We start from the raw sequence: 26,562 nt of genomic DNA on the forward strand, positions 1-26,562 counted from the left end.
TAAGAACGTTTAAATGTTAGATTGTTTATATAAGGATTACACTAACTAATGTTTCTCAGAATAGATCAATGATATAATAGAAAAAGAGGTATTAAGATAAAATATTTGTTTATATTTTATCTAAGGATCACTATAAGTAATGTTTCTCAGACATTTATAATTTATTAAAAATTAATAATAATTTTATACTAAAAACATTTTTTATTATTTAAAAAAAATTGGTTAACAAATTCTAAAATAATTTTACTATTGTTTAACACATGTCTCAGTAACATTTGTTTGCATTTTCCATTACTTCATAAGACCAAACATACCGTAGTGACTAGTGACAGCTCAACGACTTAAACTGCAGTAACAATTTGGTGTATGTTTAATTTTTAACTTGAGCAGAGTGATGGTGCCTGATGTGACATTCAATAATTGGTTGGCTCACAATGGCATCCGTCCACTAGAGAGTTTCCATCCCCACATAGTCACTTCATTGCTGCAACCCACAGATAGTACTCACGACTTGCTTTGAATTTGGTGATAGGAATTTGCTCTAAATAAAAAATATTTTAAGACATAAGCACATAAATAAAAAATAATGAAATAATCTTCTTTGTTTTTACGTGTTTGTTTAAACACTTTTATTTGGAGTTGGGTCTCGGTGAGACTTGTTCTTCGATCAGATATAGATGTGCAACTTTAACACTAGAAAAAAGGAGAAAATTCTGTTGAAATTTTTTGACGTTGAAGTTTGAGGGCAACCGCGGCACGTTGGTTTGTCTTTGTGGCACGATTTTGGTTTTTGAGTTTGGAGGTTGCCACTGGAAATATCGTGGCATGATGGGGGAGGCATCGAGACACGATTTGAGGATAATATTAGTATTGTACTGTGTATTAACGTGCAATCATGGCGCAATGTGTATGTAACCTGACACTGACACGATGGTTCACGATCTGAATTCTATATAAGGCTTCATTCATCATGTTTTGAGAAGGCTTCAAGAGAGATAAACTTAGGGTAACAAATGTAGTAATTTTAGAATTGAGTGTCTTTGATGAGCTTCTCTTGAGATGTTCTCTTAGGTTGTGAAACATTTGTAAACACCTTGTATGAATGAAATCATTGAGTCTCTTGTTCTTGGGAAGAGATTGAGAAATGATAGAAATTAGGTTTTGTTCTTGGAGAGTTTGTTGGCGCTAATTTCTTGTAACCTTTTTATATCTCTTTGTAATTAAAGAATAGTGGATTGGAGAGATCAATCTCTTCCCAGAGTAGGTCATTGTTGGACCGAACTGGTAAACATTTTTTTGGTGTGTGTTTGTTTCTCTTATTTCTTTATCTTTTGCTTGCAGTTTTTTTTTGTGCTTTTACACTTGATTCTTATATTAGATCTAAATTTTATTGTTGTTATTTAAGTTTACTTTAATATTGGTTACTACTTCACTTTTACTCCAAATTGTTTCATATTGTTATATTCTCCTATGATAAAAATGTGGGGAGCTGCACAACAACTCATGCCGAGTTATGGGCAATTTTGCTCGGTATCAAATTGGCTTGGAATAAAGGTTTCAAAGAATTTTTCTTGAGTTATTTAAAAAAAAAAAAGAATTTTTCTAGAGTCATACTCTATGGTGGCTATTAATCTTACATCGAGGGGGTGTTTGTCTACCCACCCATACTCGACTCTTGTGAACGACATCCGTGATTTTTTGTTTTAATCATACTTACTCTAAAAGCTAATTAGGTCAAGCAATTGCTTAACCCTAATTGCTATGCTAATTTCCCTCCTAAGCATCTTAACTTGGCTTCTTTAGCAAGCCTTACACGTATAATAAATGCTGCTGACTCTTACTCCTAATCATCACATCAATTTGAAATTCAAATCTTCTCTCTAATAATTACCCCACAATTTCATCCAATACCATTCATGTTTGAATTTGAATTTTTCCCTTCCAACAACTTGCAAGTTTCCAACGCCAAGTCATTAGTGTTGAGATTAACAATGAATGTTTAGTGGTTTTCCCATGCACAGGTTTTGTTGGGCAGTCCATCCTCTCTACACGTTTTCAAATTTCAAAGCTAAAGCTCTTTCATGTCCTGATGGGCTTCCTTAAAAAAAAGATCTTTATACTCTTCCCTCATGAATTCTCACCACCTATCTTATTGATCTTCTCCTTGCTCCTCTGTTTCTTTCTTTAATTCTTCCTTCACATACATAATGTTAATATCAAGATCCCTATTCCTAAGCTTATTTTTCTTCTTCTGCGTCTTCCTTTTTCACAGCAAACAACCTATTGTGATGGCAAGTTTGTTCTTCTCCAATGGACAAGGATAACATTTCGGAGACGATTCGATTTCAACAGTTTAGGTAATGCTTAGATTTGCTTCTATTATGGTATCATATCATTCACTATAAAATTGACAGCAACTAAATCATTGAATTTTGTTTGGTTTTGACATTAGAAAATTATTTGATATCAATTTTGATTTCATATGTTATTTGACTACACAGAGAGTATCAGCGAGGGGATGAGACTGCGTGGTATGCTGATGGTACATTTTAAAATTGAATTTCCATTCTTTCCACCCTCTTCGCCTCTACTGCAATCCACCTTCCTCTGAAGATTGTTGCTGCGAGTAGATGAGAGAAGACCGGATCTGTCAACATCTTGGCCCAAAACACTAAAAAACTGTTATGGGTGAAGAAAAGAGATTCATCCAAGTCTGTTAACGATATTTCAATCCTTGACCGCTACTCAAACCCAGTACGTTTTCTCTCATAAAATTGTATGAATCAATTTTTTTTAATTATTTCTGCCTTTTGAGTTTTTGACAAAATCAATATATCATGAAATAATTTTAATGAGATCATTTTAATTTTATGAAGCAATGGCAAGGAATATTTTGGAATTGTTAATTTAAGGATTTTCATATAAAGGTCTGACTAATGTTTTTGAAACCCTCCTTCCTATTGATTTTGTTTCAATTTACTGAGTGATTTGTTGTTAACATGGTGTAGTTTGTTGGTTTAATCTTGAATCGTTGTGTTTTGTTTATCTTATTATAGTCCATTAATTCTTTTCCATAATATGCATTTATCTACATAATCACACTTAGTAGTGTAGTTATATCTACTATCTATAGCGGCAAAAGAGAGAAATGCAGTCCAGAATAGGAAACTCTGATTTTCAGTGACAGTGTCAGCAACGAATTTTGGTATCGTGAATTATAATTTTTTAAAGGTTTATTTCTGCAAATTTATGATTTTCAAATTGCTTTAATTCTTTAATTTACTTGGCATTATTCATGTTTGTTTATGCTGATGGATTTTGTTTACGGCAACTACCTTTCAGAATCCCTGTGCATTCTAATGTTCTTTATCATATAAACGTTGAAATTTGTCAATCGATCCTTATATGCATGGGATTTGCTTTCTTTGTCCATCAGATCAAATTTATAATTTGAGGTATAAGATTCTCTTCTTTTAGATGTGGCTTTTCATATAATGCCATTACCGTAGGTTTGGTTTTCATGGACAGTAGGTTTTTGTTTCACATGCTAGAAAATTAACTATATATATTAGAACTGGCAAGAGTGTGAATAACCATCATGATTTCAGATCTAATTTTATTATTTCAAGTAAATTATTTGTCCATTCTCTATATTGAGATGTTTGTAGAATTTGAAGATGGTTATTCTAAACAATCTACCCTATAAGTTCTTGATTTATTTTTTTTTTTTTTATAAATCCATGCAATAGTATATGATTATCAAGATTCAACCAATTGAGTCATAATTTTTAATAGGCTATAGTTATGAGGTTGTAACTTATAAAGTAGCTAAAATCCTATCATCTCAATTAGCTAATCTATGTCACAACAATCTAAGTAAAGTTTTCTTTTTAAATAAAAGTTTTGTTTGATGCATTGGTTTTAAAAGGCAATGTTTCACATGCTTTAACACTATTAATCAGGTGGAGATATAATTAAGAAATCCAATTCATGAACTGAACTTAATGTGTTGGGAAGTTGGACAGTAAAGCTTTATTGTTCAGTACTTTTTTATTCTAAGTTGTATATGCATAAACATCAGCATCAGAATTTGGTTTACTCATGTCCTGTTCTATTTGATTAAAAAAAAGTGTTTGTTGATGTACAAGAGATTCAAAAATCAAGTTGGTGTTTCCAACATAATAAAAGAGGTTATTTTTTATGTCAAGGTATTCAAGAGCTTACAAATTAAAAAGAATTAGCAGGAACATTGTTGTATGGTTTTGCTGTCCACCTTGCTGATCATTTCATTTCATAGGTGTTTGTAATTTTTGTGTTTCTACTTTCTATGATTTTAAGTGTCAGCGGATATTTCCATGGAGGATTCTTTCGAGTTTTAATTATTTATTTCAAATCATCATGTTATAGTATCATAGATTTTGATCCTCTGTTAAATATTATTACATCTTCACAAAACTTTCTAATATATATTCTTTCAGATCTGAAAGTGTGGCTATGGAAGGGAGAACAAATTAAGCTTCAACATAAGAAATCTTGAAAGCAACCTACTTCTCAAAAGTTATATACCAGTCATCTACAGTCCAAAAAAAAAACCTACTTTTTAACCCATGTCATTTTAATTAGTGTTTTTATTTTTTTTTCTTCTTGACTTTTGATCGTAAGTTAATTGCAAACATGAGGCTTCACCCTTGCAATTTGATGTTCATACATGTATTATGTTTTACACATTTGTTTTGGTAATGATAAAAATATAGAGCATTAGGAATTGCTTGATTTACCTGAAATTTACACTTTTGAATTCTTAACACGATGACTACACTAATGTCAATTTTATGGTTGAAACATAAAAATATTAAAGCTTCATGTTGATTTTTTTTTTTTTGGTACACCTTCATGTTGATTTTATCTATTTAATATTGGACAAATATTTCCATAAATTGAATTCGAAACTTAAATATCTATAAACAATATTCTCATGTTCAGAACTTGCACATTCTTCCAAATTTCACAAATATTGGTATGATGTTTGTGATACTCACTCTGGTTGACAAAAAAAACATAATCTTCGATTTTCCTAGATTACACTTGAAATTGAATAACTTAGTGGTAGTCCTTTTAACTAAACAATGTCATGGTTCCAAGTGCTTTAGAAAATATAAATCCGATAAATACTTAAGTTTTTTTTTTTTTTTTTGCAAAAATAACTTCTTTTAATTGGTCAATAGTGAGTATTTTCTTATTCTTATAATTGGGCGACGAAGTGGATTTTTTTCCGTCTTATAATAGGGCTATATTAGGTAAAAAAAATAAATAGTAAATCAAACCATAAAATTATATAGATATGTTAGATCCATGCATCTCAAGATAATTACTACTTTGAGACTTTCAAATCATAAATTAAGATTAAGAGTTGGATTGTCCGTGATGCTACGTATTAAGTAATATAGATCAAATAGAATGACCAAACAGTGGAACACGACTGATTATAGCAAGGATAGAGAAATATATGCCTAAGGGAAATGCGATATCTGAAAGTAATATTGGCGACATAGTTTTCGTACCCTTGATTGTCTTTTCAAATCTATAAAATGATATATTTTATTTTTGTATATTATAGTCGATATGACCCGTGCGACAGCACGGGTCGATTGTCTAGTGATGTTGAATATTATTAGTGTCACATTCTTAGAGAAACCAATCGAGTTGTTTATGGGTTGGTCAACCTTGATCTCACGAATCAAAGTAACCAGAATATTCATGTCTTAATAAAATTTAATAAATATTTTATTTTTCATTGATCAAGGATGTTTAACTCAAAAATGTCTTTTTGTTGCATAAATTATGTTTTCTTCGTGCAAAACTAAAAAATTAATCAGTTGAACCGAAAAGGATTGCATGGACGGTCAAATTATATTTTAAGAGTTTCATTGTTAACACATTTACATAACTCTTGTATTTAAAAACCTTTTGTTTTTTGCTCAAAAAAAAAAAAACCTTTTGTTTTAAGAGAGAAAAGAGTAAAGACCCATGTAATTTCATTCATGCATTTTTTTTTAATAAACTCATTTGTTTTTCCTGTGATAAGTATATGATATTATTAACTATGAATAGAAGGATGCTATAATTCATATATTTGAGGTTAAGTTTCATGTATACATCTAATTTTTAATTCTAGAATTTAGATGAACCGAGATTCAATGACTTTAAAGCGGAAAAATTACGGTGTATTTAATGTATTTTTGTGTGTTTTATGAGAGACATGAAAGAGAAATAATAAAAAGATAACGAGAGAAAGTAATATATAAGAAAGAAATAGAAACACAAAGTCACTTTGACTTTCCAACATTAAAGTCACTAAATCTCAATCTTTATATGACCCCAGGAGAGTTGAATATAAAATGCACATGATCAAGTCATGAGTCCTTCAATCCAAGCAATGTCACTAACATGAAATTGGATAGTCGCCATGTATGATTAAATTAAAATACACGGACCAATTCTTTCTTTCTAATCAAAGTTTTTATTCCAACATTAAATTTTGATATCTATGACTAAGGACGAACAATGATCCTCTAAAATGAGCAAAGTGTAAAATGAAAAAAATCAAAAGTTGTTATTGTGACAAACTCATAATTTATTATGATGTACCTACAACATCTACCTTTAATTTATAATTAACGGTTGATATTATCCACTTTACACTCTAAAGTTAGTTGTTCATATTATAGGAGTCAAATCCGACTAAGGACCATAATTCTTGTGCAATGTGGGTAAAGGGTAGTGAAGTCACCATTAGAAAAATCAGTTCTTGGTTTGAGAAGTTAGCATATTTTATATTCCATAAAAAAAGTTAGCATATTTTCTAGTCACATTTTCTCATTGATTCAACCATAAAATGTGAGTTTTGGGTCAATATCAGAGCTTTCACAAATCATACAAAATTTTGCTCTTCTTCCTTGTTTTGAGATATAATTCTCATTGACTTTGATTCTTTAGAACTTGCCATGTAACTGTTTTAAAACTAACTTATACTTGTGAAACATATTGCGATGTAATTGAAGCACTACAGGACCTTTTCTCCATTGGCCTTATGACTTGTTTTTTTCCCACTATTTGTCCATTTTAAGCTTAAACATGAAAAATGTTTCTCTTCTCTCTTCTCTCAAAAAAAATGAAAAATGTTTCTTTGGCCCCTTGCTTTGTATAGATCAATAAATCAATTTCGGGTACCTTTTACAATGTGAATGGAGCAACTAAACATGAAGAAAAAAAAAAGCGTATGTCTATTGAGCTCAAAATGAAAAGAAAAGGGAAAAAAAATGCTCATCCCCTTGATGTTTATAGTAAAAGATGAAACAATCAAAAGGAAATCGTAAAAAGGAAAAAACGAAAGGGATATAAAAAAATGTATGATGGAAAAAAAGCGAAAATGATAAAAAGAGACACAAATGCTCCAACAAATGACATCAATCATCAAAATATGACATTGGATACAAACATAATAAGATCAAATAAGTATATGTATAAGGTTATAACTAAAACCAATGATATAAACGATGGACCAAATAGGGAGGTTGACATTGTTAAATGTGGTTAGATAATCATAATATTGTGATTCATAATCTTAGACCCTAAGTAAAAAAAAAATGATAAAAAGAGACAAATGGTCAAACATGTGATATCAATTATCAAAATATGACATTTATTTTGGTACAATCAAAATATGACATTTGATACGAGCACAATAAAATCGAATAAGTATATAGTTATAATTATTCAAACCAATGATATAAACGATGGATCGAATGGTGAAGACTGGTATCATGCCTATAAGATACAACAAAGTAGTCAAAACATGAAAATAATATAGTTTTCTTTGAGGTGATACAAGGTGATTAAACTTTCTTTTTTGAGAGAATAAGGTGATTAAACTTAATGAGTTTTGTATTGTCAACGAGTTCTCCATGAGAATATGATGTCTCATTAGTTCAAAGCACACTAATGCATCACCCAAAGACAGAGCTAGAGGGGGGCAGCCATGGGCTGCAACCCCTCCTTCCTCTCATCTCATGATATAATAATTTAGGGTCATGTTAACTTGTGCCCTAAGACCATCCTCAATGGTGGTGTCTTTACCAATTAAGACACCGTACCTAATAGGTACCCCCATTGGGGAATTTTTTTTTGGGGGTCTCTTAAGACCCGGGGTCTTATTTAAGACCCCCAACTTTAAACGGGACCCGCACGCTTTTAATATTAAAAAATTGAAATGTAGTGATATAAAATTATTGATAGTTGATTAGTGGGTCCCATTTAAGAACTTTGTGTGAGATCTGGGTTGGAGGGATTGAGTGCTTATTAGGTACTACTATTAAAAAATAATAAAAGAGTGATGTGTACGTGTGGGACCCATTTAAGTACCCAAAAATGGGTGTCTCCATTGTGGATGCTCTAAGGGCACAAGTTAAGGAACTTAAAATAGAATTAAGTAATAAATTTTATGTTGAAAAGATAACTTTTGAAACTTTCAAGACATTGAATGCTCAATTTCCGAGAAAAAACTTCTACTTTTGGTTACTTAACTTATGCCCTAAGGGCGCAAGTTAACATTTCCCAATAATTTATGGGGTAATAATCATTTTGATCGTTAAATGTATAACGAGCAGTCACAAACTAACATTAATCCTTTAATGTATCAAAATTTTAAAATAGTCCTTGATTGTGTACTATATTAGTCAAAATAATCTCTGACACTAAAATAATCACTCAATACTAACAATAATTTTTTTATATAGGGACAAAATTGACAATAAGTAAATAATTGTTTTTTTTAAAGAAGTAAGTAAATACTTATAAAAACTGATATGATAATTAAAAGGTATATTGAAGGATTAATATAACAATATTAACGAAACATTTTAATTGAAGAGAAATAATTTCATTATCATAAATGTAAAGCAAAAATTATTATTTATAAGATACATTTGAGTTAACAAAGGTTGCTCTCTTCAACTTTTGTCTATCCAAATACACCCTCCGGTCACTAATATAAACAAAAATTTGATTTTTAGATTCATTCATTAAATGACGTATGTAGCCTATAATAAAGACTACATACGTCATTTAATGAATAAATCTAAAAATCAAATTTTTGCTTATACTAGTGACCGGAGGGTGTATTACATAACTAGTCGAGATACCGTGCTACAGCACGGATAGAGCGGCTTTTCATTTTAGGCAAAATCGAATGAAAGTATGAAACTGAACCAATTGATATAGCTGCCTAGTGCCTACATTCATATTTGACGAATTTGTGACTGCCCTGAATCTGGATAAAAAAATTGACGTAACTGCGACTAAACAGAGAGTTACTTACTAGATTCACTCTCTAACCACCTGTCCAAACCCGTCATTTCATTTCAATTTTTCACACACATTCCGTTTCTCTCTCTTTCTTTCTTCTTTCTCCTTTCCGTTTTCACTCTTCACCATAATCATCATATATAAACCCAAGAACCTTCCAGAACTTCAACATTTCTAACCGTTTCTTCTTCTTCATCTTCTTCGCGTAACTCTCTCTTTCTCAGATCTACTTTCTTCAATTTCTTCTTCACTTCACTGTACTAAATTCATCGATTCATTTTTCTTGCAATTTTTTTTATTGAATTTTCGATTATTGACTTGATTTTGACTTACTCAACGTGCTTTTTTGTTTTGCAGTAGCTTAATTGAATTACGAACGTGATTTTGAATTTGATTATGATGATTGAAATTGCGTTTGGAGTTTGAAGTAGTGAACTGTGCTGAAGAAGTTGTTGTTAGAGATGGGGACTCGGTTTAAAGAAGATGAGAGAAACGAACGCGCGATTCGAACTCTTTTAAAGCTTGAACCAAATCGGAGATGTATTAACTGTAATAGTTTGGTAAGATGATTGAAAATTACTACATTAGATTATATGAAATGAATTACATTAGATTATGGTATATTTGTGTTGAATGAGGAAAATGAATTAGAATCATAATTATAATTATTATTACAATTAGCTGAATATATTGTAGTAGTTGGTTAGAAGCTCTGTTGCACAGACACTTATGATTGAAGGTGCATCCTGGTGTCTGACAGGTGTCATGTCCAAGACCGACACCTGTGATTACATTGAATTATGTCATTTTCTCAAAATTTTATCAGTGTCGACGTGTAAGTGTCATGTTTGATGTTCGATGTTCGTGTTTGTTTATGTGCTTCATAGGTTAGAAGATTCATAAGTAGAACTAGAGCAATGTATTCTATGATACTCGAATTGAATGAGAAAAATGAATTAGTGTCATGATTATTACAATTAGCTTAATATATAGTAGTTATTAGACAGTCTAGTATGATGCTTACACAGTTGAAATTTTGCGGAAGCATCTTACGAGCGTGCGATTCGAGGACTTCTTAAGATGCTTATGCGATTGAAAATTACGTTAAAATAGATTCTAGGCTTAAATGCACTGTTAGTCCCCAACAAAAAAATAGCAATTTTGGCCCTCTATCTTTAAAAAAAAGCACTTTTGGCCCCTTATCTTTAAAAAATAGCAATTTTAGCCCCCAATTATTAGACACGTCACGCCTTTGCAGTTTTGCAATGTTTTGTAAAGCTAGGGGGACAAAATTGCTATTTTTTTTTGTTGGGGGTCCAAAATCGCAAGTTTTTAAAAGTTAGGGGGCCAAAAGTGCATTTAAGCTAGATTCTATCAAGTCTAGCGATATTGCTGAGAAGAGATGAATTACATTAGAATCATTACAATTAGCTGAATATATTGTGATAGTTAGAAGAAACTAATTAGTAGAGCTAGAGAAATGTGATCTGTGATACTCAGATTGAATGAAGAAAATGAATTAGGGTCATAATTGTTATTACAATTAGCTGGATTAATATATAGTGGTATTTAGAAGATTAACCAACTAACTAACTAATTGAACTATAACAAAAAATAACTAAGAAGCATCGAGGTTTACGAGATTGCAGATGCATTAACTGCAACTGTCTAGTAAGATGCTTATGCGATTGAAAATTGCATTAGATTAGATTCTATCAAACGTAGACGATATTGCTGAGAAAACCTAGAGAATCAGAGACGAGATTAATTACATTAGATTCTATCCAATGTGTTATGTGTGATACTAGAATTAATGAGAAAAGTGAATTAGTGTCATGATTAGAAAAAGGAGAGCTTCAGAAAAATTGCATTAGATTCTATCAAATGTGTTCTGTATGATACTCAAATTGAATGAGAAAAATGAATTGGTGTCATAATTATTACTATTAGTTTAATATATTAACCAACTACTGAATTAGCCAAACTATAAAAAAATTACTATCTTATTGTCTCCAATTGAATCGCAGATGCATTTATTGCAACAGTCTAGTGAGATGCTTTTGTGATTGAAAATTACATTAGATTCTATCAAATGTAGAAGCTAGCTTAGGAAAAGTAAAGAATCAGAGAAGATATGGATTACATTAGATTCTATCAAATGTTTTCTGTGATGTTTGAATTGAATAAGAAACACTAGAGAATAGATGAATTACATTAGATTCTATCGAATGTGATATGTTATACTCAGAATTGAATGCAGTGTTGTCAATTGCGGATTACAGACAATGACGTTTTGTTCAAATCCGCTATGCAACGGTGCTATAGCGCCAATATAGCCGCTATTGCACAATATTTTGCACTAAATAGCGTATCACGGAACAATAGCAATTTGTACAAATTTCACTAGCGCCACTATAGCCGCTATTTACCAACACTGATCGAATGAGAAAAATGATTCAGTGTCATAATTATTTCAATTAGCTGAATATATAGTGGTATTTAGAAGACTAACTAACTAATTAATTGAAATATAACAAAAAATAGCCAACTCATTGACTTTAAACACTCTCTTAGGTAATAGATTGGACTTTACTTCTTTGAGCATGTGAATTTAACTGCTTCAAATGAATTGCAACTAGCTAACTTGGTAGAATGTGGAATCCATATGATATGATTGCTCCCGTTCATGCAATGTGAAACCGACATAGTCTGTCCATTTGTAAATGGTTGAACATTAGAGCGTGGGGTTGGATATTGATTTCTTTTAATATGTTAATAAATAAATGTCACCTCATTTGAACTTATCTCCTGATATGAGATAGTCTTGTAAAAATAAGTTATGATAGGTCCATAGGTTGTTTTTGGCTTATTTTAATAAGTAGTTCACTGGGGTAAGTGGTGCTTAATTAAGTTCTATTCCCAAACGTGTCTATGGTCTTTTTTATTTAGGCGTAAATGGTTTAAAATTGGAGTCTTTACATGATTAGAAACATAATCTCTGCTCACGAGATTTTTATATTAGATTTTGGGAATGCACCCTTTTATATCATGCATTCGGTTAGTGGTTAGCAAGGTGATAGGTTATATATCGTCCTCATTTTTGTAGTGGGCAACTTGGGGCTTATCGGTTTTTTCATTTGTAACTCGTTGATAAACAAATGAGTTTTTGTTAATAAATCACTTCCTTTTAAAGCACTGCTCGTAATAAGATTTTCTTATTAGTTAGGGGTAAATGGTTTAAAATTGGATGTTATTTATGGACAGGATTAAGTTGTGTGATATTTTTATTTAGGACTGATATGATTATAGATTTTATTTCAAAGATAAGGTCATTGGGGTGTTTGAGGATGCATAATTCCTCAATTATGCATATTATGTATCATCGTTGCTTGAGGCATATATATTTCATTTCAATCTTCACAGGCAGATTGATGTTTCTTTTAGTGTTTAAACTCAAATTTTCCGTAGCCTGTACACTACCATAATCACAAGGTTAATAACTGTGCCCAGCACCTGTTGCACCATTCTCTAGATTCCATTGGAAAAACAGGATCCTTAATAAAGAGATAAATTTGAATCTGTTTGAATTCTTTTCATAGGCATATTTGCATTTTATGCTATAACAAGTCCGTTACATTAATTATTTTCTTTTATACTTTTGAAGGGACCACAATATGTGTGCACAAATTTCTGGACTTTTGTTTGCACTAATTGTAGTGGAATACAGTAAGTTCTTACAAGATTTCTGCTTATTATAGTATTTATATTATATCTCTACCCTGTGATTTGAGTTGAATACATGTTTCAGAGTACTTGGTGGCCTGCTTTATCCAGCAGTATTACTGATTTTTTGTAATTTTTTCATTTGTTTCTAATCCATACTTGGCAGTTTGCACATGTCTTGCTGAGGAACTTAAACTCAAAGATGAAACTTGAAACATATTTCTACTGCAAATTGTGTACTTTTAGTATACTTTTGTAGTGTTGTTTGTAATGGATTAGAATTGATAAAATTGTATTCCTACGCAAATCTTACTTCTGTTGGCAGTTACTAAATTTCAATTTAGTTTAATGTGCATGCTCTCATATGTGTTGTGCATGTAAACAATAAACTATGACATGTATCTTGTTTAAAAGCATATTGTGCTGACTTGACAAATTTGACATGTACATTTCCTTTCAACTGCCCACTTTTCTCCAAAACTCATGGTTTTTGTGTGAATTGACAGCCGTGAATTTACACATCGTGTGAAATCAGTTTCAATGGCTAAATTTGCTTCGCAAGAAGTTACCGCACTTCAAGAAGGAGGAAATCAGGTATTGATGCCTTTTGTGCTAAAACTCGTGCCATATTTCTTTTCATTCTGCTTGATATCATATATCTCTTAAGTTTATTTCAACTTTATCTAATACTTGCAGCGTGCAAAAGAGATTTATTTTAAAGAATGGGATGCACAACGCAATTCTTTCCCTGACAGCAGGTAAGTACTTGCTTGTCCGTTTTCATGTATAGTTGCAGAGTGTGTTATTCAATCATTCTGATTGTCATATTTGGTGCCAGTAATGTTAACAGGCTCCGAGAGTTTGTTAAGCATGTTTATGAGGATAGGAGATTCACTGGAGATAGGACCTCTGACAAACCACCGAGAGGAAAGGTCGTAAGATTTTACCCTCCAGGATTCACTTTTTTAAGAAAATATTTGACATTTCAATACAAGTTCAATTTCAAGTTGTCTGCTATTGCTTTTGCTTTAGAATTGATTAAATTTGTCAGCCAATTCTTACTTAGTCTGTTCTCTTGTGTTGTGTGTTGTTCAGGGTGACAAAGACGATTCCTATGAAAACAGGAGAGTTGAGGCATATCAGGGAGGATCTAAAAGCCCTCCATACGAAGACACACAGGAACGTCGTTATGGTGACAGGTCTAGTCCAGGTGGAAGAAGTCCTGGATATGATCAAGAAAGTAGGCAATATGGCGATTATAAGAGAAGTCCCGGTCGTCCTCCAGTTGTCAATGATTGGCGTCGTGAAGACCGTAGAGTATCAGATGGAGATTATAAGGTGGAAAGTCAATCTCCCGAACGAGCTAGAGACCTGGGCTCTTCAAGCCCACCCGTGGTCCGACCTGTTAGAGATATTTTGGGAGAAAATGTAATACCTCTTAGGATAAGTGGACCCCCCAAACCAAACAGCGGAAAAGCTGCCGATGCTTCATCACTGACACAGGTGAAACTAATACTGTTGCTGATGTTCCATATTGCCATTTTAAAATGTAATATAAAAACTAATCAAGCATTCTTGTGTTCAGCCTTCATGACACGGTATTAGAACTTGTATAATCAAGTTGTCTAAAGCTCTGTCTTTGCCACTCATAATGGCCTATTCTATTTAATAAAAAGTTGAATTTCAGATGGCGTGTTTGTGCATTTTCCATGCTTCAATGCCGACATGCTCTTCTTGAGGGAGTGTGTTATTATAGATATAATAATAATAATAATGATAGCATTAGCTTTTGGGATATTTTATTTATGAATGGTTCAATCACCCGAGTCTTAATCTTTTCCGTGAGGTTGATTCATTATTTATCTATGATATGTTTATTCTTGATCGAAGCTGATGTTTTCAGTTATTCCTTTGGGCATTAGAGATGTTTCTTTTCTCTTTAACTTACCGTTTTTAATTTACTGTTTAATTTATTATTTTCTTTAAATTCTTTTATGTTTTCTTTTAAGACGTGGCTTAGCATTTGTCATTTACTTTGTTTGGCATGAAGTGTTTTGAGTAACATCTCTCATCTCCCCCTTTAGTGAGGTGGCTGAGTTGATTTTGTACACAAATTATACAACAATAACTGACTGTTCATAATTTCAGAGAACTGCATCCTCTGGCAGCTTGGTATCCAGTAACGAAAGCCAAGTAGAGATTAAATTTGAGACTACTAAGAGCCTTATTGATTTTGATGCCGATCCTGAACCTGTTGCTCCAACAGTTCCTCAAGCCCAACAATCCAGTGTGCCTCAACCTGTTTTGCAGTCAGGAAATCCCAGTGATGACAATTGGGCTTCTTTTGATGTTGCTTCTGAGGCAAAAGCAAATCCAAGCACCTCAAATTTAAATCCGCTTGAATCTGTTTTGTCCCAATTGTCCGTGTCGGAATCTTTACCTTCTCATGCTCCAGGAGTCCAAGGTGATACACATATTGTAATGGCTGTGTGATAACATTAGCAAGAAGTGATGACTCATCTGTTTTATCTGCAGGACCTATTCCAGCAGCAGCTCCTAGTTTTGGCAATTTCTCAGCTTTCCCACCCAGTGGCACTTCAGTGCCATCCGTATCACCTCATAATAATGTAGGACAATGGGCCAGTTTGCAGCATCCGCAACCAACGTTCCCTGCTTCTGCTAGTCAACAATTTCCACCGTCAGTGGGTGGTGCTGTAAATAGTCAGGTTTGGCCAATGAACTTGTCATGTAAAATATTGTTTAGCTAATGGAGTTGTCTGTGTATTTCTGATGCAGTATTAATTTCACTCTGTTCTGGAAATATCTTGCAGCCATTGCATGCACCTTCTGTACCCACAGGACAGGGGCATCCGAATGCACCAATGCCACATGCATACCATCATGCCTCAAAGCCTGCTAATGAGGCTTTTAACAGTGTTGTTTCTCAACCTTCTGCTGTAGAAGTTAAACCAAGTGGAAGAACAGAACTTCCTGAAGTAATCGTGACTACTTATTTCTCTTCACAATCTCTGTATTTTCTGTACACTTGCATATGCCTATTGTTTGGCTAACAATTAGTTGTGATTGGTGCAGGATCTGTTCACTGTAAAACACCAGTACTTTCCTGCTCCAGTTCAAGGTTGGCAAATGGGTCCTCCGCAGGGCTTTCCAATGCAATATAATAATGTGGCGGTACTGTTACAATCCAGAATGATTAGCTTACCAGATTGTCTTAGTATGCGTTTGGATTATCTTATTATTGTGTTCCAAACACCTTATGATTAATAATCATAGAGGGCCTTTCTTTTTAATTAAAAAGAACGTTTTTCTTCAGAAATAGTCAAACCAAATGCATGTTTTTAATTTGTGGCTAGTACGAAAATGTGTATTTTTCTCATATAAATGTGTGCACTGTGTTACAGCCTGTGCCAAGTTATTCACAGCCGTCAAGGTCAACAAATCCATTCGATGTCAGCAGTAAACAAACCCCAAATCAAGCCCCAAGTGTATGTGACTTTCAATGATTTATGGTATTAGTATGTTCACTGTGTTGTACTATTGCCATAAAGTTAGCATCTTGCATTTAACAGAAATATCGATTAATAAGAAAAATGCATGTTGAAAATTGCTTTGTTTTGTTAATGCTCTCCCATCATTGAAAAGGTTGGAACATTGAAATGTGACATCTGATTTTTTTACATGCGATTCATTGGTTAATTCACAGTATATTGTTTCTCTTGGATGCAGTTTCCTTCCATGTCTTCCTTGCACGGTGCGTTGCCTAATGTACCACCATCACTCCCAATGCACCCTCCAAGCCAGAGCAGTTCATTGCATGCATGGAATCCACCACTGCCTACCGTAGGAACCGTGCAGTCTTCAACCCTGGGTTATCCACCACATGCATGGACTCCACCCCTGCCATCCTTTCAAGGTTCCCTGCCTAATGTACCACCTTCAGGCATTACGCACCCTCCGAACCTAGGCAATCCATCCCATGCCTGGACTCCAACCCCATCGTCATCATATGCATCAGTCCCACCAGGTATGTTTATCCTGTTAATATTCGTCAGTTAATTCATTTATGCCTAGTCGTTTGCTTTTTATCAGTATCCTGAACCATGTTAATACTTTCAGGGTCATACGCTGGGCAGCAAATGGCAACTAATATACCAATGCCAAGGTAAATTTCTCTTCAATCATGATAATATTTATTGCCTGTGCATGCTGTTTAAGCTTATTAAGATTTTATGCTTCTTCGAAACTCGTATTTGGGTCTAATCCTTCATCTAATTTCCCATACATGCTGCATAGCATGAACTTCAATGATGCGGTGAACCCTTTATTCATATAAAACACAATTTTAGCATTTTTAGTTGTCCTAGCTTTTGAAATATTGCGATGGGTGCAATTAATTGCAGTTATATTGATAAAATTGATGATAATAGATTGGTGTTCAGTATTACTTGTCACTAGTAAAAGATATTAACTCAATGTGCAGGCAAGGAGTTGGGAATTTCGGAACTGAGGGAAACATGTTCGGCTTGTCAAATCCAAATCAGCAGCTGCCTGATAGGCCGGGAACCACTCCCAGCTCTAACCCCTTCCCCAAAGGAGGGAATCCATTCGGGTAATGTAAAGAATTATCCATGGTTTTTGTAAATTCAAACATCAACTCATTGCACCGTGTACAAACACATGTAAGTTTCGGTTTCTATTGTTTGTGGATGGAAGTTACAAATGCATAATGAAGGATTTGTGATGACCGGCTCTGGGTCGAAGTGAAAAATATTTCGGCTGTGTAAACTGTTTATTCCTATAGGAGGGGGAGACAATATACTATCTTGGATAAGGGGAGTTTGAGGACTGAGATAGATAGATAGAGAGATTGAATGAAGGGGGTGCAGAGAACCCTTCAGTCGTTGTTTCTTATTAAATTTTTGGGTGCACCCATGTATTTGTAACAGTAGATTGAGAGTAATGGTGTCTTCATATTTTTGGTGCTTCTGAGTCGTGCTCTTTCATGGTTTTACAATATTGTACAATTTTGTAAACTCAATTTTGACATGATTATTTTAATGTTGTGGAAAATGCATTTTATTTTATCAACTTAGATATGACAGTATATATTAGTTTTTTTTGTGTGATCTGAATCTTAGTATAGAAACAACTAATTTCAACAATAAGAATAGGATATGATAGTAGATTCCATAGACTTCTACAAGAACCCAATGCATTGAACTGATAAATTGAAAAAATACGAATGACATTTATAATTTCTTCCATCTAATGATTGTAAGTAACGTCCAAGGATATATGAACATGTAAATGGTGTATATTTCTGTGTACCATCCTTTGGATGGAATGAGAGGAGTGTAACTTCACAGAACAAATCAAACAGTATGTGTGCATTTGTGCTAGAATCCAATTGGTTCTGACTAAAATTAATACTATCTGATAGATCAAAATTGGATGAGTCCATTACATAGTACGAGCATAATGAGGTCAATTTGAATTTCTCATGTAGATTCAGTCTGTCTTGCCTTCCATACAATTGGAGCTATCAGCATCCATACTGTAAAAATGATAAGAAGCTTCCATTAGATGTGCATTAGAACAATAGATCTTATGAAGGTTTTCACTAAAAAAAAATGGCCAAATACCTCCCTGGGTCCTTTAAGTTTCACGTTTGTTTCAGATAGATCCTTTAAGTTTCTAAGGTGTCAGATAGGTCCTTTAAGTTTCTAAGGTTTCAGATAGGTCCTTTAAGTTTCGAGTTTGTTTCAGATAGGTCCTTCTATCAACCTCCGTTAAGGACCTATCTGAAACCTTAGAAACTTAAAGGACCTATCTGACACCTTAGAAACTTAAAGGACCTATCTGAAACAAACGTGAAACTTAAAGGACCCATGGAGGTATTTGGCCAAAAAAAATCTATGAACATTGACAATCACACCAATAGTAGTTTAAAAAATGAAAGTAAAGTAATTGAATGTAACTATGTGTTAGTGTCGTCTCACACCGACATGTAGTGGACATCAAATATGTCTTGAATTTAAAGTGTTGCCACTAAGTGTGTCTTTGGTATCACAGTGGATATGTCAGAATCACGATGATGATCACCGTGATTTCGTAGAAGCTACAAAGTGTAGCTTATAGAAAATCATGGTGGATCATTGTGATTCTGACATACCCACCGTGATACCTAACATATGCTAAATAGGTTAAAACTCTCAAATTCAATTTTTTTTTGATTGATCATATTGCTTCCGAAAAAAGGAAAAAAAAAAACTTACAGTATACACAGACTGCCAACCATTCATTTACTATTCTGACCCAAGCACTGGTCCAGCCCACATCAAGTGACCATCTGCAGAACAATGTTTCCAAAAAATTTATAGCTGTTCTTAAAGCAAGAAAGAGTCAATTATCAACAAAATAAAATAGAGAAAGAAAAAGTCAACACCAAATACACATGCTACTATAAATGAGATAAAGTCAAAAAGAAAATTATGAATAACAACATTTTGAGAGTAGCATTGATGACAAATAATACTAGTCTATTATGTCAGCCAAAGAATGCACCTAAGCTTCATTGGAAACATATTTATTGGGTTGCATCTAGATTTGAAATATAATATTTGATTTGATTTTCCCACTTGTTTTTCTTTTCTTTGACAAAACAAAACTTAAAAAACCAAGTATGAGGCCCATAACATGAACAAGATGGAACCATACTTTCTCATTGAATGATGAGTATTCCATCCAATCAATAGCATTGCAAAGTACATAGCTCCTGTGGCAAAAACAAAATGGAAAAAACCATATCCATATGGAACATCATCTTCTTCTGCTGGTTTATCACCCTTCCTTAGCTGCAAATTAATGATATGTGTCAGATATGTTGTATTGCAGAAACAAGATATTAAAATCCAAAAGTTTGATTTTAATATTGAAACAAACCTGAAAGCATTTGGAATCTATGCCTGTTGAAAATGTTGCAATAACTATTGCTAGTATTCCAATAACAAAGCTCTGCCAACAGTTATTGTCACATGTCAGCCAACATTGAAGACAGTAGTGTTAGATCATGTGTTTTATAAAAATAAATCTTATATATGTGCTTCAAAAAAGAATGTACAATGACAACAAAAGACAAAAAGAAAACATGGTTTAAGAACTCTAGAGTGTGTAAACAAGTTTACAACAAACATCTAATCATATTTTACCATCTTATCACATAGTAAATGACTTAAGCAATGTTGTCAAAACTGGACCGAACCGGTCGATTCAACTGGTTGAATTAGGAATCAACTAGTCTTCTAGGTTGGTTCAACCACAGTTGATTCACAGTTTTGTAGAGCTAGATCGAACCAAGTTGAACCACAATTGGTTTGTATGAATTTTTTATTTTATTGGTCATTTGATTCAACCCTAGTTTAACCGATTAGACGAATTGAACCATGGCTCAGAAGTCTCACCGGTTTCTTCTCTGGTTAAGTTATGACAATATTGATTATTATAATAGATATTATTATGATGTCACAAGATGGTGGAAAATGATTGAAGACATGAGACTAAGATATTTTGCATATTATGCCAAACTAGTTAGAAAAATATGTTCTCAAGTAACAAGAGGCCAAAATACATAAACAAACATAAATATTTGTAGATTTATAGTTCTAACATTTAGTTAGAATTTGAGTAGAGCATGAAAGAAGAAATATTACAATGATGTTTTGCCAGTCTGTTTTGGTTACAGTGCCTGATGTTCTGATGCATTGATCTCCTTCTGGTTCACTGCATGCACAAATATGTTCTGACATTTATATTCAATAGAAATAAAAAGGGAACATAGAAGCAATAAATGAACAATAAATTAAAATTTAAAAATATAAGACATGATTGCATGCAGGTATTTTGTGTTTTATATTGCATCCATGGTTCCTTTTGGAGAAAAGATTCTAAGCATGTGTTTGGAACCACGTTCGCAATCAAATTTTTGTATCCCGAGACATTTTTAATATGAAAACGTAGAAGCTACAAAACTAATCTTCTATGTTGACGTGATTTCTTACAGTGTTTTTTCTAAACGCGCTTTGTTCTAAACACACTTTAAGCTTATGTTCGTTTCCGCGATTGTACTTTCGAAAATCAAATTTAAGGTTAGTCAAACATGATTTGATCATAATTTTTTATATTTGACTTTCAAATTAGAATTGACTCCAACCCTAAAGTCAATTCTACTAAAACCTAATATTTCTAACTTGTGATGCAAACAACCCTAACACAAATCGATAAAAATCATTTTTTTTTCAGTCAATGTATCACAAAAATCAATTTTATAAAACCAATTTAATCAAAACCAATTTTTATCACCGCACACTAAATACATGCTAAAAATTATAAGCTACATGTTCAACTATATGAAATTTAAAAATGCAAAAAAAGGTAGTCTTGCCTTCTGATTGCACACCAACAAAGGAAGACAACATATAGCCCCATCAATCCTGGACTTAAAATGCCACCATTTACCTATTGACACAAAAAAGTTCACATGAAATTTTCCCTAGAAAAAAAGGTTCACATGAAAATCATATGATGGGAGAAAAGGTGAGTTGAACAAATAAATGACTCTTAAATAAAACACATACTTTTGGGTGAAGAGATACACTTGTCATGATTTGGAGAAGTACTAAAGTCCAAGTGATGAAAAATATGTTGAGGAGGCATGATGGTATTGGTGCATACCAAATGTACATCAAAATTATCCCAACCAAACAGATAAAATATGAACCTGTTGCAAATACCATCACATGGATTTGGCTGCACAAAAATTTAAGTAATTGTTAGAAAAAATATTAAAGAAAAAATATTAAAAATTTTAAAAAAATATGCTTTAGTTATTTTTAAATGCAGTTACAAAGTAGACTAATGTGACGAAAGTAAACTTGTGTGACGATATGATGTGTTTTCATTGGATGTCGGTGTTCAACTAATTTAGCGACATGCATCAACATTAAATTCATAAAATTATAAAAATGATGTGAATAATTTATAATTTTAAAAAATGTTAAAATTAGACAAAAAAATTATCATACTAAGAGTATTTTTATAAGAAAGGATAATGCATCATATCACAAATGAAGTTGATGAACTTGCATACTAGTTTATTAACAGAGAAAACCATACCATCTTTCTGCATATTTTTCTGATGCAAAACAATCATTTAGCCAAGTAATGAAGCTGATTATGCTTACTAGTTGAATTAGGAGGAAAACCCTGAAAAATATAGATAATAATTAAAACATTCAATTATCAATTTACAACAAATAATATGATTAAATCATTTATACGAGAATGAAAAGTATACCCTGCTCCAAAATGTGCAACTTCCCCTGCCCAAAAAAAAGTAATTATGTCAGAGGAATGACAAATAATAAGATAACATCAAAAAAAAATTCTCCCTATTTTAAATATATAATAGAGCAATGACTTTAAAACTGAACCAGAAAACGAACCAACAAGACCTTCAAGTCATAGTTCAATTGCTTTAAAATTGTCGGTTCACGGTTCAACCGATTGAATCATTTGGCTTGATTCAGTCTTTTAAACATTTACAAACATAGAGATTAATAATTGGAGAGACAAAATTTACTAACCATAGAGATCAATCAATTCAGAAGGGAGTAAAAATGTAAAGATTGTCAATATAATCCATAGAACAATCTTTGTTGCCCACCATCCAGAATGCCATGTATCTCTTGGTTCATTCAATTTAGAAGTCCTTGTAGTTGACCAAAACATCATCATAAAAAATAGCTAATCAAGAATTAAGGTTCACTTTAATACAATGTTTATTTATTTTTTATCAAGTAGTCTAGTGACTATAAATGGGATGTCCGAAGTTCGAACCCCGATCCCTGTATATAATAATGCATTGTCCCTGTGTTATGCTCACGGGATGTAATATAATGCTTATTATGCACAAGGCATATAATTTTTTTTTCTCTCCATAAACTAGACTATATCATATAATTCTTTTTACCATAAACTAGACTATATATATGCCCATAATTGAAATTTTATTTGATAAAGGATACAAAGCAACCCATGCTAACTCTCAAAACACCATGTGCTCCCAAACAGTCTTTTCCAACTTTGCATGCTTTAAAACCTGTAATTCAATATTTGTTAGAATTTGAGACATTAAAATGACAAGAATATACTATCATGGTTAGATTAAAAAAGAAAATTTATCAATTGACTTTAGAGGATTTAGGTTGGTCCAAATTAAGCACACTAACTAAATTTTCATCAAATCAAGTATTTAAGAGAAATCTTACCCTTGAGTTCAGTCAATGCACTAATACTAGAAAGTTCATCACGTGTAGCCCATGCCAACATATTAGCAGCTAGAAAAATCAAGCCATAGACATATCTTGCCATCAAAGGATTTGATGCATTTTTGAATTGACAACACCATGAAGAATCCTTTAGTCCACAACCTTGTTGGTTACTATTAATGTTGTTGCTTTCTCTTGGTTCCATCTTTTTCTTCCACTAATGTTACACACTATTCAAGTATATGATCAATGGATCATATGAATTGAAGAATGTGCTCCACTCCACTAAGAAGATCTTCTATTCTTTCAACCCTGTATTGTAAATTGTACTACATGAAAAGACTCACCAATTTTATGGAAAATTCGTTATCTTCAACTATAAGCTTCAATTGGAAAAATTAAAATATTTAAAACAACAACAACCATTAGCTTTTTTCCTTTCCCAAAATAAATAAATAAACAACTGCTAGATGGTTTTATTGATCTCAACCCTCCGTTTTCAGATAAAAGAAACCCTAATTTAGAAATTCAACTGAAAAAATGAATAAAGTTGATAAAAACTTGTTCCCGTTAAGGTTAGAGTTCTGATTCTTCTAAATGATTCATGTGTAGGCGAGACTCGAATATTAAATTAATATTTAATTGACTTGCTTCTACCCATCATAGATTTTTTCTTCTTCTCTCTTTTGGCTAATGAATTATCTTATATTTCATTATAGACCAAAATTCTAAATACCAACCTTTAAGGTATGCCTACCATGTCATTAAGATTCCCTTCAATTTGGATGGTAGTAGTAAAGTTGTCAACATTCCCCCACCCTCCCACCCCAAAATAAAATTCCATAGAACATTCCTTGGTACGATAAAGTCTTACCTGTGGTTGATTTACCTTCTACAAGAAGATTGGTATGTTTTACGAATGCATTGTTTTTGCAAGACTCCTAAAGAAAAAATTGATCTGGTTTGGAATATTTTTATATATAGAGCTGTAATACAAAGTATATTTCTAAATCATATATACCTCTCAAAAAAATTTCTAAAACATATATTTAAATAAAAAACAAATTTTAAAAATATTCTAAACAGAAATATAAATTATAAATTTTAATAATATCTTATTTTAAATATAAAATTGTAAAAAAAAGATATTTAGGTATTTTATCCTCAACAAAATTTGTCTTTAAAATATAACAAATTCCACGCACAACTATATAGAGTAATAACGCATTAAAACACTTAAAATCTCTTTAAAAAATATTTAATGGAATAAGACAAGTCATATATATGAAATGTACCATAATTTAATTTAAAAAGAAGCAAAATAATTTTATTACTTTTGTTTTAATTTTGATATTATGAAAAGTTTTCTCTCGATATTTCTAACTACAACTCTCACCTCAAAATAAGAAAGAAAAAACTACAACTCTACTTTTGTCTAAAAATGGTAAAATATTATTCATATTTCTTTGTGTGTGTAAATATGTCTTTTTCTTTTTTAATTTTCAATTGTTGGAGGAAAGTGAAACAACTTTATCTCGTCACTTGTTTCCTTTGTAGCTTTCGGGATTTTCCTTTGTAGTGCTAAAGAGTTTTTTTCAATAAAAAATGAAAAGGTAAATATTACTTTACTTTATTTTCCAGGGATTTTCACTAAACTCGAAAATAAAAAATATGACAACTACATTATCCATCAATAAAAGATTGATAAAAAAAAATACTCATCTAAGTCGATATCAATCAAAGTAATTTTTTTGTCAAAAAAATCAATCAAAATAATTTTAAAAAATAGAAGACAAATAAATAATTTTGATTGATGTTAATCAAGATGATAACCTATGTTTACTTTTGTTGAAGGGTAAATAGGAATTCGCTAAAAAAAACTGTTAAATGTGTAAATAAATTAAAATTTGTAAGTGCAAAAAAAAAAAAAATCTAGTATTGACAAAAATCTCTATCAAACGAGTTAGCAACAATATAACTATAGTGATTTCTACGTTTTCTCTAACTTTGAACTAAACGCCAAATTTTGTTTTGTTTTTTAAATATCCCATCAAACATGTTCATATATGTATACATTTGTATTAATATAAGTGACAAACTAATAATTCAAAGAATAGTGAATATATGGTCTAGATGAACATGTACAATAACATAAATTAAGAATGAACCAAAGATTAATGGCATAAAAACAGGCCATTCAAAAACAAAATGACATAGAAACAGAAACAAGAAGATAAAAACAAAACGTGTATAGTTATGAAGCATGATCACACAACACAAAATAGTTAAAACTCAATCTTCAATTAAAAAAGAGTTGACATAAAAAAATGAGAGAAAATGTTTAAGGTTGAGATTGTAAACATATGAAAAAACATGAGGAAAAAAAAGAGAGAGAATTCATTCTCATAAGAAACATGGTCGAACTATAAGAATGAAGATATCATATATACATAAAATATGTGTTTATGAAAGGAAAAAAAAGCAATAAATAAAAGATAAAGAAATGAAGAACAAGTACCTTTGTATATGTTAATCCAATATCATAGACTAAATTGCTAGCTCTTTGATGAAAACCCTTAATCTCTCTTTTTCTCTCCAATTGAGAGAAACAAGAGAAATAATAAATCACAAAGACGGAAATATTGTTGATGATGACTTATATATTTAAAGCTTATAAAATGATGAAGATCATAGAGATCATGTAGTGAAGAAATTAAAAGAGAAGGAGTGGTGGTTTTTAATTGCTTTTCTTTTTGCTTTTTGCAACTTTTCTTCAGCCGTATAAGCTTATATGCTTCATTCATGTACTTTCTTTCCTCTCCATATTGTTGTCCCTTTCAAGGTAAACTATTTATCTCCTCACTCCTTCTCTCTAAATTTTAATGTATACTCATCAACATCTTACAAGTTACATCACCCGACATATATATAATTTTAATAATTGGTTAATATGTGTTTTTGTATTATTTTATACATACATATATTTTGACTATGCTGACTTCATAAAGTCCAAATATTGTTTTCTTGCAAATTTACAAATTAAGACACAGAGTTTTCAAAGAAGCATATTCTTTAATATATTTTTTTTTTATTATTCTTTATTGAGTAGATTTTATTTTAGTCCAATTAA

General features: G+C 32.0%; 2 protein-coding genes and 1 long non-coding RNA gene across 8 annotated transcripts; 2 read left to right on the forward strand and 1 right to left on the reverse strand.

The window, feature by feature from the left end:
- Nucleotides 1-1,705: 1,705 nt before the first annotated feature.
- On the forward strand, nucleotides 1,706-4,784 carry LOC146918343 (uncharacterized). The gene is made up of 3 exons (XR_015016158.1): nucleotides 1,706-2,357; nucleotides 2,502-2,754; nucleotides 4,479-4,784. It is a non-coding gene; the product is annotated as an uncharacterized LOC146918343 (long non-coding RNA).
- A 4,618-nt stretch (nucleotides 4,785-9,402) lies between these two features.
- Nucleotides 9,403-18,195, forward strand: LOC146918344 (uncharacterized). Of its 4 annotated transcripts, none has more exons than XM_085719998.1 (15): nucleotides 9,403-9,620; nucleotides 9,721-9,923; nucleotides 13,028-13,089; nucleotides 13,593-13,680; nucleotides 13,783-13,844; nucleotides 13,925-14,021; nucleotides 14,182-14,589; nucleotides 15,235-15,550; nucleotides 15,622-15,812; nucleotides 15,918-16,082; nucleotides 16,180-16,278; nucleotides 16,509-16,592; nucleotides 16,834-17,131; nucleotides 17,224-17,269; nucleotides 17,588-18,195. In XM_085719998.1, exons 2-15 carry the CDS (start codon nucleotides 9,825-9,827, stop codon nucleotides 17,718-17,720), a joined length of 2,148 nt encoding a protein of 715 aa, XP_085576124.1. In that variant the 5' UTR covers nucleotides 9,403-9,620; nucleotides 9,721-9,824; the 3' UTR covers nucleotides 17,721-18,195. The 4 variants fall into 4 exon arrangements, with proteins under 4 accessions (XP_085576124.1, XP_085576126.1, XP_085576123.1 ...); XM_085720000.1 differs by having other exon boundaries at nucleotides 13,925-14,018; XM_085719997.1 differs by having other exon boundaries at nucleotides 9,403-9,568.
- A 107-nt stretch (nucleotides 18,196-18,302) lies between these two features.
- LOC146918345 (uncharacterized) lies at nucleotides 18,303-26,330 on the reverse strand. Of its 3 annotated transcripts, none has more exons than XM_085720004.1 (14): nucleotides 25,951-26,330; nucleotides 24,307-24,373; nucleotides 23,433-23,744; nucleotides 23,190-23,263; nucleotides 22,749-22,908; nucleotides 22,460-22,484; nucleotides 22,279-22,368; nucleotides 21,741-21,912; nucleotides 21,548-21,621; nucleotides 20,817-20,886; nucleotides 20,050-20,121; nucleotides 19,825-19,961; nucleotides 19,383-19,456; nucleotides 18,303-18,661 (listed from the first exon to the last, which is right to left on the reverse strand). In XM_085720004.1, the coding sequence occupies exons 3-14, from the start codon at nucleotides 23,635-23,637 to the stop codon at nucleotides 18,606-18,608; spliced, it is 1,209 nt and encodes a 402-aa protein (XP_085576130.1). In that variant the 5' UTR covers nucleotides 23,638-23,744; nucleotides 24,307-24,373; nucleotides 25,951-26,330; the 3' UTR covers nucleotides 18,303-18,605. The 3 variants fall into 3 exon arrangements, with proteins under 3 accessions (XP_085576130.1, XP_085576129.1, XP_085576127.1); XM_085720003.1 differs by having other exon boundaries at nucleotides 24,307-24,418; XM_085720001.1 differs by lacking the exon at nucleotides 24,307-24,373.
- Between the last annotated feature and the right edge of the window lie 232 nt (nucleotides 26,331-26,562).

This window comes from Medicago sativa, chromosome 6 (assembly GCF_051527215.1).
Source record: "Medicago sativa cultivar Bolivia chromosome 6, Bolivia_mono, whole genome shotgun sequence".
NCBI classification, from domain to species: domain Eukaryota; kingdom Viridiplantae; phylum Streptophyta; class Magnoliopsida; order Fabales; family Fabaceae; genus Medicago; species Medicago sativa.